This window comes from Xyrauchen texanus, chromosome 19 (assembly GCF_025860055.1).
Source record: "Xyrauchen texanus isolate HMW12.3.18 chromosome 19, RBS_HiC_50CHRs, whole genome shotgun sequence".
In the NCBI taxonomy this organism is placed as follows: Eukaryota; Metazoa; Chordata; class Actinopteri; order Cypriniformes; family Catostomidae; genus Xyrauchen; species Xyrauchen texanus.
This window is the reverse complement of record NC_068294.1, coordinates 29,630,105-29,642,170: the sequence shown is the minus strand read 5'-3', so window position 1 is coordinate 29,642,170 and position 12,066 is coordinate 29,630,105. Positions and strand designations below refer to the sequence as shown.

Here is a 12,066-nt window from a genome sequence, read left to right as displayed (position 1 = left end):
TCTTTGGCAGGGGCAGAGCGGTGCAAATATATGCGACATAGGTGACACCATATAATGTACTCTTATGTGCTACACACATGCCCTTTCAGAGTGCCATGACTGGCACGTGTATATTTTGTCACAAATGTAGACCACCCTGTTGTTCAAACATCAACAAATGCTTCACCTAAGAGGATCATTTGGAAATAGTATGACATGCATTTACAGGTCACAACAAGTGAGAGGCATTAAAATTTGCTATTCTAAAGTTTTGTCTATTACATTTTAAAGGTATAGCTTAAGTAATATGATAATTCTGTCATCATTTACTCACCACCATGTCATTCCAAACCCCTATGAAGTTCTTTTTTTGTGGAACACAAAAAGAGATATTATGCAGGATGTTCATGCTCCTCTTTTCCATACAATGAAAGTGAATGGTGACCAGTGGGTCAAACTCCAAAAATGACAAAAACCTTGCATGACACATCTTGATGTGCAATATTTGAATATATGTGAACGTAAATGAGCTTTGAGAGCAGCTGCAAGATTAATCACTGAGGAAATAATGACTTACATTTTAAACATTTCACTTTAATTTTCATTGTATGGCTACAGAATACTTGGAATAAACTGTCTATGGTGAGAAAAAAACTATTTATGGTGCTTTTCTGCATTTTTGGAACTTGGCATCCCCTGGTCATCATGCACTTTCACTGTTTAGAAAAGACGAGTGTCAATATTTTACTAAACATCTCTTTTTGTATTCCACTGAATACAGCAAAACATCCAGGTTTGGAAAGACATGAAAGTCAGTAAATGATGACAAAATTGTAATTTTTGGGTTAAGTATTAGTTTTAATGTTCTACATTATAATAATTAAGAATCAACAGACTTGAAAAATAGGTGTTGTTGTTCTTAATCAATTATAATTTTTTAGTAATCAATAGTAAACATACATTAATCTTAAACCCTTATTAAACATTAAGCCAAACAGTACTACACCTTGCTGTGTAAATCTTCAGACACTACAGCCAGTAAATCTGGTTAAAAACATAGGGGACACATTTGTTGTGACACCACTGGACTGGGGTAAATCACAAGTTGTAATGACATCAGCAGTGAATGAGGAAAAGTTTATGATATTGGATTTCAAGGGTGCAGACTTGTGGCGACAGAACAGCTGGAGGGGAAATGAGCTGGACACAAGCCTAAGACTCGGTCATAGTTCCCCATTTATATTCATGAGCAGAGCCCACACTGGTCATTTATTTATCTATCGTAACATTAGGAATCGTTCTATCTGAGGAAATTTGGCCAGCCAAGACAATAAGCCGACTCATTACCATACCGCCAATATTTTAATGTGCTCGTCAAATACAAAGATCCACCATGACACCACTCCACTTAAGCATTGACAGTTTGTAAAATACACACTTTGGCTGGGTTTCCCGAAGCACTAAGTAGAATGTTAGTAGCAGCACCTATGTAGTACTTAATTTCTTAATCTCAATTCCAATATTGATATCCAAGTAATATGCTGATGTAAAAAAGCTTTTTAAATTGAGAACCCCACATCACTTATAAGTCCATTACATGCAACTTACATGTATTCTTTTCCCAGGCTTTCACAGAATGCAATATATATATATATATATATATATATATATATGAATGCATTTGACTGCATTTTGATTATTCTAAAGCCATTGTAAATTGTATATTTGAGAATTAAAAAAATTTAAATATAGGTATAATATAGGGTTTAACTTTATGAAGGGCAACTTCTTAGTAAGCATAATCAACAAAATGCAATAAGAGGGGTGACATATACTTAATAATAATAATATAAGACATTGCATCAAAATAAATAAGTACAAAAATAAATACTAAAATAATTGCACAAAAACGTGAACAGGGCATTGCTCTAATGTAAAATAGTATACAGCATAAGTCAAGATGATCTTAAGAGCGTAATTTGCAACCTTGTCAGGATACCCAGCCTTGTACATGTCATGTCCAATAGTGATCAGTGTTGTTCTGTTTTAATGGCTTATTTATAGATAGATTGGCCAAACTTCTGCATTTATTCTCACCTCTAGAACCTAAATGCCTAAAATTAGAGATGAAACCAAGTCATGCATCTCCAAAAGCACTGTTTAAGTACCAGGACAAGAAAAAGAAAAAAAAAGAGCAATGTTGTCAATTTAGTCCATGGTCAAGGGCTACCAGATAACTAAATGCATTCATGTATTCAGTCTTAAAGAGATAGCACACCCATAAATGAAATTCTCCATCCCTGGTGTGTATGACTTTCTTCTTCTACTGAACACAAACAAAGATTTGTGGTCTGTAAGTGAATGTTAGACAGAACTTTGAAGGTCCAAAAAGCACATAAAGGCAGCCTACAAGTAATCCATATGACTCCAGTGGTTAAATCTATATCCTCTTAATGACACGTATGGGTAAGTAACAGATAAATATTTAAGTCCTTTTTTACTATAAATTCTCCTCCCTGCCCAGAAGGTGTTGATATGCACAAAGAATGCAAATCAACAAAAAAGAAGAATTTGAAAGTTAAAGTGGAGATTTGTAGTAAAAATGGACTTAAATATTAATCTGTTTCATATCATATCACGTCTGAAGATATTAATTTAACCACTGGAGTAATATGGATCACTTTTATGCAGCTCTTTTTGGAACTTCAAAGTTCTGGTCACCCTTCACTTGCATTGTATGGAATAACAGAGCTGATATTTTTCAAAAAATCTTTGTGTTCAGCAGAAGAAAGAAGGTCATACACATCTGGAATGGCATGAGGGTAAGTAAATTATGAAATCAATTACATTTTTGGGTGAAATATCCTTTAGAAAAAATTGACTCTGTTTGTTTATAATGAAGTATTCATAGCACAAAGGCCAGACAGGTACATGTTTTAAGAGGCTATATTTTGCTATCTTTAAAGCAGATTTATGGATGCTTTTAATGCAGTTTATGCAAACCTATTAAAATATACAGGTATACTTTATCTATGCAGAGACTGTACATGCAAGTTACATAGTTAAAATTGTAGCTGGAGGCCAGAAAGACTGCTAATCCAGAAGTGTTTATGACACAATCAGTTAAGATTATTTTTCTAAAATTAGAGTTATCCAAATATAAATAACATAGGTTTCGTAATTGTTTGAGTGATGTTATTTCAGCAACAAGTTTTAGAGCATAATCAAAAAATGTCTTAAAAAAAAAAAAAAAGCTGAAATTTTCTGACTGAATGATAAATATTCTTCTACAGATGACATCTATTTTATGTTCTGGATACTACTCTGAACATAATGTGATAACAGTAATTAGATTTCCTTTTAATATCAACAGATTCTGCTGACGCTCATCAACGGTGAAGTCCTACCTGCTAAAAAATGAGTTATGAATGTCTTGAAATAGATGTCCTGTACCACAATTTAATGATTACATGAAGGCTCCTGCCTTTCCTGCCTGTAAAAACTATGGTCCAAGTTCAGAGCAAACAAACAATGAGGATGAATAAGAAGAGTTGCAAATTTAGAAGAGGTAGAGTGGGTAAAGGAAGAGAAAATAGAAGGATAAGGTGATTCGAAAAGAGGATGGTGTGGTGATGGGGCACGGCCCAGCGAAGTCTGTGGAGAGCGAGGCCACAATAGGAAGAACTGTAAGGACTGACACTTGTGGGAAATTATCTCTAATAGCTGTTTGTGTTTGCAGTGAGAGCTCAGGGGGATAAAAGAAAAGTCCATACTGACAGAGGGGAGAGAGAGCGACAAACAAGCGGCCTGTGAGTGTGTTGAATGTTCGGCTGAAACTCCAGAAGTGTGTGTAAGACTGAGAAAGCATGGGAAATAAAGACGTTAAATTGTTTATCCGGCTCCCACTTCCTCCTTCAATGAGAGAGCTTGTAAACCATCACAGAAGGATTTTTTCAACTCTTTCAGGGGTGAGCATTGAAAGAGTGGAGGAAAGACCAAATGGAGATGTGTAATGACGATAAGCAGAGTGAAAGAGGACAGCAGGGTAGAAGAATAAAGAAGACACAGAAGCTGTTTAAATAATCTGAGAGTCCCTCTAATTGATCAAGTTATCAATCACGGTCACTCTGACACACAGAGTTTAACCTAATGCGAGCAGATATACAATGACTTCAATATCAACAACAACAACAAAAAAAGAGGAAGAAATGGAATTGGTCTGCATGCCACAATCACTGCCCACAATCACCATCTGTGATTTACAGTACTGTGCTGTTTTACGTCGGTCCATACAATATAGCAGGACTGCTATCTTATTTTATTTTTTATACAGCATACTTCCTCATCCTCTTTCCAGAGGAAGAGCAGGAACAGGAACAACTGGAAAGGTAGAGAAAATGTTTGAAAATATGTGGAAACATATATTTTTTGTGGATTTTTATGATAAATGTGTTATTTCAATAGTAGAGTTATGTGTCTATTGCTGAAAATGTTATTAATTCAACAGAGAACATTTCTATAGATTTGATGTAAATATTTAGTTTTAATCAATGCGTTATCAGACAAGAATACGTTGCTTTATTATGCTGTTAAATTGAATTGTTCTGCAATATTGAGTGTCTGTTTTGTTGGCTGTGTGAATCATTTGAGAGCATTGACTATAGTTGAGAAATGTATTAAATCAATTTAGAAAAACTGTAATTACATCATGTCCAGTGATCTTATAGCATGAGTACATATACTTGTATCAGAGATTTATACCTGTAAATATTTGTCTAATTAACTATATCTGAAAAAACAAAAACATTTTAACATGTACATAAGTAAATAATTAAAATAAACGATGGCTAACCAATTTCATGCAAGTTCCTTGAGACAAAGTATAAAGTAAATATACAATGTTTATGATTATATTTTTTTATGTAATGTACCATGAACCATTGCTTAATCACCCAAAAAATAAATGTATTTATTAGTTTACATTTTTTTATCAATTGACAGCTCTATTATCTTTTGAAATAAGAAAGATGGTTGCATTGAAATTAGAAGAACAAACAATACACAAAAGCCTAAAATTATGTTGATAACTGCTCCAAATATAATTATGTACCCCAAAAAACATTTGAAACATTGCTGCTATATAACAACATTGTCGGCTAATACATGATCCAATAAGTTTTTATGAATAGCAGGCTCGAACTGTGCGCATGATCATTAAACAACTGCTATTTTCGAAACCGATCATGCTGAAACTTTTGGTACATGCAACTGTGGCTCACAATCCAAATATGGCAAGGGCCATTCCTGATTGGGGACTGCGAGTCTACATGTTCCCCACAGAGGTTAAATGACTGTGCAAAGTGCATAGCACATGATCTCACCACAAGAGAAGGGATTGAATTAAAAGAGCCCCTTGTGATTCAGCACGTGTGTCAATGAAAGGTTCATTGGCACCTATGAGGGTTTGAGAAGTTAGATATGGGCCCCAGCTGGGAGTCTGTAAGTGAAGAATATGGGGACATAAGCCAAAACATGGGTGTCCCTGTGTGTTCAAGCTGGTGGAATAAGAAGGTGTCTGTGAGGGGCTGTACGGTCAAAACAGTGATCTGCAAAATCTAAGTCAACCACTTAACACATAAACAGCAGTAGTTCGAGAGCTCCACACAAACACAAACGCTTTAAAGTTTAAGAGCTTCATAATTAATGTAAAAAAAGAAAAACATTGGCACAACATACAAAATGTTCAGCCAAATGTACAGTGCGTCCCAATGCTCAAAGCAAAGTTGACACTGATATCGTAACATTGCTTCAGTGTTCCAGTGGCTCAGCTGGTAGAGCATGGTCATGGTTTTGATTCTCAGGAAACACACATACTGATAAATATATTCTTTAAATGTGAGTTGCTTTGAATAACATTTACATTTATGCATTTGGCAGACGCATTTATCCAAAGCGACTTACAGTGCACTTATTACAGGGACAATCCCCCCCAGAGCCACCTGGAGTTAAGTGCCTTGCTCAAGGACAAAATGGTGGTGGCCGTGGGGATCGAACCAGTGACTTTCTGATTAACAGTTATGTGCAACCATTCACTAAACCTTATTTTGTTGTTGAAAGGACAGTGTAAAATGATGTTTTTTATTTTTTCCATTATTGAATTTAAAGCATGCCAAAGCAAGGAAGCTTGGACTACGGTAAAATGCTGTCTGCAAAAATGTCAGATAAGACTCTTTTTAGGAAGCCTATAATTAGCTATGCAAAGGATTTAAAAACCTCTTAAGTAGGCAATCAGACTATTGTGTATCATAATCAAAAGAAGTGAGATGTTACCTTGCTCCATTCTCATCCTCAAGGACAAAATATTTCGTGATAAAACATTGCTTTTATATTCCCTTGCAGCAGCTTATGAGGATTTACACAATAAATTAATTACTTAATCAAAATAAAAGTGTACAGGTAATTTCTATGTCTAGCATCATAGAAAGTACAGGACATTGTACACAAGCACAATGTTAAGGAAACATCTCCGTCCCAGTGAATAAAATCAAACTAGTCTCATTGAATTAATGCTACTATAACAACAATTTAGCAAACTGAATTCAGAAAATTTAGAAAACACATTCTGCCGGGTGATTAAAATTGTGGAGGATGAGAGTTTAAGAGATTTAATGCTTATTGCAATGAATATGCAAACTATGAGGGGACTAGTTCTTTCAATTAATCAAACTCCCACTTAGAAACGTTTGGGAAACGTTTAATGTTACTTGAATTGGTCCTATTTTATTTCATATTTCTTTGTTTATACTAAGGAAGGCTTTGTTTGGGAAATGTTAATAAAGTATTATATTGTTACATATTGTTTTGCTTTCTTTCCTAAAAAGGAAATAAATGTATTTTGACAAGAAAAGAAGTAAAGCCTATATATAATACAATTTCATTTAATTTCTTTCAATATCTGCAATTAATTGTTAATTGCTAATGAAAAATTATGCGATTTATAGCGATTAAACATTTTAATCAACTGACAGCACTATTAAAAATGTTAGTCTAATGCATCATTTGAAAAACGATACAGTACAATTTAACACTTGTATGTATTAAAGACCCACCTACATTTACACAGTAATTCTAACTAGTTTGCGCAGTTGCTCACCTGGTAGAGTGTTGGACTCGTGGACCAAGCCTCGAGCCCAGCCAAGGATGCTCGGAGCGAAAGTGCCATAGAAGCGACAAGGTATGACGGTTGCTCCAGTAAATGTGATTTTCATGTCGAATTTGCTTTTAAAACACTATCGGTTAGGTTTAGGTGTTGGTTAAAAGTTGTAAAATCTGTTTTGTTCACCTCTCATTTATCTTTTTGAAAACTATTGGCAGGGTTGGGAGGTACTTTTGAAATATATTCCACTACAGATTACAGAATACATGCTGTAAAATGTAATTTGTAATGTATTTCGTTGATTACTCAAGGTCAGTAACGTATTCTAAATACTTTGGAATACTTCTTCAGCACTGGTAGATTTTTTTCACTTATTTTGACTATAAAAACTCTTCCAGTACAGTAAGACAAAATACACATTAAAAATACATGCTCTGAAAAACCTAAATATCTTTTTCAGTGTTGTTTCTAAAACAAGATCAATCAAATTGATCTAGTTTTAAGGATTTTTAGATACTTTTACAGGACAACAATACAAAAATTATTATCAAGAATATGATTTTTGCCCTATTATCAAAGGTCTTACTAGAAAAAATGTATTATGATCCAACGTGAATTTTCTTGATAAACAAATATGATCGTGCCTGGTAACGTGCATGTAAAATGGTTAGAAATAGCATTTTAGCTTAGCATAAGCTGACTATTTCTTCTGCTCCAAACTTACTTCACTGTCTACTCATATGAATGTAACACGTCATAAGAAAGTGTTTCACCGCTGCTCAAATGCTCTTTAGATCACATTATTTATATGAATAAATGCTTTCCATCTGAAAGGACTAAATATTAAATGATACAATTAAATTACAATAAAATGCAAAGTAATCTCTTCAGTAATCAAAATACTTTTTGAATGTATCTGTATTCCAAATACCATTGATTTAAATAGTAACTGTAGAGGAATAGAGTTACTTATATTTTGTATTTTAAATAAGTATTCCCGTTACATGTATTCCGTTACTCCCCAACCCTGACAATTGGTTATGTTTAGGGTAAAGTTTTAGGTTAGGAATGTATGTTTTACTCATTAAAACAAACATCTAATATTCACCTTAAAACCTTGTCTGATTACGGAAAAATTTCACTCACTTTTGGCACCCCTGCAGGACATTTCACTGGGAAACTGCAGCAAAATGTGTAATGAAGTACATAATTTTGGTTTGCAAAAATACTGCCATTGTCTCGTAAATCAGGCTAAATAAAATACCTTTTCAGAATATTGCCCTATGTTTAGTGCCAATAGTTTTCATACTCTTTGTGGCAGCGGGGGCGTGGTCGAGCACCTAAACTAGATTATGTCTAACACTTGTCTCTAATTCCAGTGAGCATGGGGACAGTGGCATATAAGCAGCCACACCCCCAGCAGAGAGAGAGAGAGCCTGGGTCCAGAAATCTGTTTGTGAAGCTAATGAGTTATTGTAAAGCTGACGAGTTATTGTGAAGCTGATGAATTATTGTGAAGCTGTAAACTAGAAAAGTTGGCAATGAAAAGAGTTACCGGTGACTGAAGAAACCTGGATCCCCATGTCCTCCTTCCTTCTTGATGTAAAGTCCTTACACTCTTGTATAATAGCACTTATCTACATTGCATCTTATGTATTTGAGCCCTGAATACGTATATATTTAACTCTTTTAATAGAGACTGTGCAGTATCAAAGGGGGGCATTTTTGGTTCCATAGACATGAGGAAGGATGCGATTAAACCAAACAGACTGTAAATCATGTGCTGAAAATATTCAGGCACATTATTACTACTTTGGAAAACAACAAGACTATGAATGAAATAATGAGATATGGTTAGCATATCCGTATTACTTCTCATGTCAGTTTCATCATATTAGACATCCCAGAGAATGTCCAACAACACACTGGCACCTTTCCTTTTTTGGTATAGTTGCCATCTATGGTCTTCAGCATGCTCTGCCATTTTAATGTTTAGTCTGATGAAGCATACATGAGCTGATGTATATAGACATAAATATCACAGCTATCACATTAAAAGTATTTCAAAACAACAGAATTTTTTTTCTTTTTTTTCATCTTCAAGTAAGAAGCCCTGTGATCTTTAAAGAAAGGGATGCTTTTAGAGGGCTTTATAATGTATACACACAATGTCCAGCAACAGAAATACTGACCCAAACCAGAGAGCCAAGATAAGCAGCCAGCACTCAGCATGCCAGCAACTTCTTCTTGAAGCAATCTGACAAATATCTAAATGGGCTGACATTTACAAAGAAAGTTGGACCCATTCCTCTGAGAAGCACTCCCCTGGGTTAGAAGATCCATCTGCTAATTAGGTGTTTAACCTTTGGAGGGCTTTGAAAGTGACAGACTGCTAAGAATATGAGAGCTAACAGTCCTACGAGAAGACCTCTGACATGATATCACCATGTGTATGGTATCAAACTGGTTGACATCCTAACTAGTAGCCATAATTAAAAACAATCTGTTTTAAACAGCTACCTGATATCAAAGAGAGGTTAAAGGGGCCTAGGCAATGTTTTGCATTCTACTAGAAAATCTTTAGCATTATATCAACACTGGTCAAAACTATCTAAGTTTTTGATCTGTATATGTTTTTAGAGGACAACTAATTGGCTCACACTACATTTCTGTGCAGATCTAAAGGAATTATACATTTTGATTCACACTATTCAACAGTTGCCCCATTCAACAGGTATATACCGTGGGTTTCTTTACAAGCATGACAAGAGTTCAATTTCAGGAAACAGGGACTGGGCACTCCTTTATTATACAAAGTTAAAAATACCACAGTCACAAAGGAGCCCTCCCCCGTAACAAAAACAGGAGCTGGCTGAAAGTCTGCTAGCGTGCCTACCTTAAGATGTCTTTTTTTTATCGTACTGTGATGATTTTGCACCAAATGAATACTGCTTCAATTATGTCTCAAACATTCTCGAGCAAAAATCATCAAAGTGCACAGATGTCCATTTTTATTAAATTAAAATTAGGAAAAAGAACATAAGGTCACGTTGAAAGGACTTTAGTGTTATGATGGACAGTTAATCAATGGATGCCTTACATTACAGGGGGAAATGGAATTTAGCTGATATTAATGAATGTTGTCAGAGAGATGGCCGATTACAACAAAGCCTCTTTTTTAAGTATGACAACGAGGTCTCATTTCAAACATTTAATGAGAAACTCCAATATACTGTAAGAAAGTATGAGGTAACTTATGTGATAAAGCGAGTGTGGGTTGAAAAAACAAAGGTCGTTGTTGGGCTATGTGAATATGCAAATCGTGCACTCTCAAAGAAGTACTAAAAGACAAATTCATGTACATATTTTGAAATGCTTTGTTTAAACATTTCCACATGAATAATTTCATGCACATGCACTATATTTTGGTTCCGTATCATGTCAAATCAGTCTGTATCTGACCCATTGTTACCTATGGTGCTTTAGTAACATGGGTTTTGGTCAGGTAGAGGCACAACCAGGATGCCAATCAAACTTTAAAGTAACCCTAATGAGTGCATTGTCTTTGTCATCACAAATAATTATAATACATCACAAAATATACTCACAACTGCACTGTAAAAAGATTAACAGACTGTAAAAAGATTCAGATTACTTATTGCATTTACAAAAATGCTACTATTTGCTATATATTAAAAAAAAAATAATAATAATTCAAACTTATCAACAGAGAAAAACGTATTTCACAGTTGGCTTTGTAGAAGAACAAAATTGGATAAAATCAGCTATGTAAAAAAATATTTTTCACAAACTGTCATCTGTAAACAAAATTAAAAGGTAAAGGAAAAATCCTCACCAGGCATTAGGACTGAAGGCAGATGCTGGGTCTGAGCTCTATGTCCACACTACTCTCTTCAGCCTAGAGGATCCACTATGTTTCAGGGTTAAAGTCCCAGACTGCGGTCTGATTCTGGAGGTAAACGATGTAAGAAAGTGAGAGTCAAGCCCCCTCTCTGAGCAAGTGCCGAAGTTGGAGCTATTTTCAGATGGAGACATGCACGTCTGCAGGCTGGAAAGTTACTCCACGCCACTGTGGAAAAGTGACAACATATCCAGATCTGTGCACAAGGAGATCTGTGAGAGTGGTCAGAAATCATGTCTATACATTGCTTACCATGTGCCATGTCTGATTACAATTAAAGTCAGTTTAAATCAAGACAAAAGAAGAAAATAAAACTGCTTTATTCACTTTTTGTTTTCTAGAGCCACTTTTTTCTATTTCTCGGTCTCATTCATGCAGATACTAACAAATGCAGCATTTTAATTTCCAAGCACACTTAATATGTGCATTTTGGCCATTCAAGCCTCATGATGCTGGCTCTATTTTCGTCTCTGAAGCTTTATGCTGATGACAGTTCTCATTTATCATTGAGGCTAAACTAAAGTTTAGAGTAAAGAAAGTTATCCTGGAGTCATGCTGCTACAATATGAAGACAAATTAACTTGCACTCAATATAACACAAAACAAATGAACTCTACTAATACCTCAAGGTGACGAGGTGGCAAAAGAATTACACTCTTTCAACTTTTTTCTCAGCCTTTTGTGTAAAACATCACATCCCACATCAGGACAAATTTCACACTTGATTGCCCCTGCAAAGATTTTTTCTATACTGAGATTCACTTTTATTTCTAGCATCAAGGGAGTGACATCTATACAGAAGGTCTGACACCTTCTAACCTGTCTCCCTAAGGCAGCCCCCTCCCACTGTGAGAGATGCCATCACCCAGGAGCTCAGAGAATGAAGGTGTCAGCACGAACCTGAGCCAAAGAAAACCACCCACTAAACATCACTCATAAGCCCGTGCCTGGGATGGCTTAGGTGTTACATCAACTAAAGCCTTTAAGGAAGGTATCAGATCATCATCCA

At 35.3% G+C, this 12,066-nt stretch overlaps 1 protein-coding gene across 1 annotated transcript in view; it reads right to left on the bottom strand.

The window, feature by feature from the left end:
• The window catches only part of LOC127659837 (sorbin and SH3 domain-containing protein 2-like), a 59,219-nt gene that overhangs the window by 41,596 nt on the left and 5,557 nt on the right, over positions 1-12,066 (bottom strand). The window contains exon 2 of the mRNA XM_052149789.1: positions 10,992-11,253. Within this exon, the coding sequence (XP_052005749.1) occupies positions 10,992-10,998 (7 nt within the window). The 5' untranslated portion in view covers positions 10,999-11,253. The remainder of the gene's footprint in view (positions 1-10,991; positions 11,254-12,066) is intronic.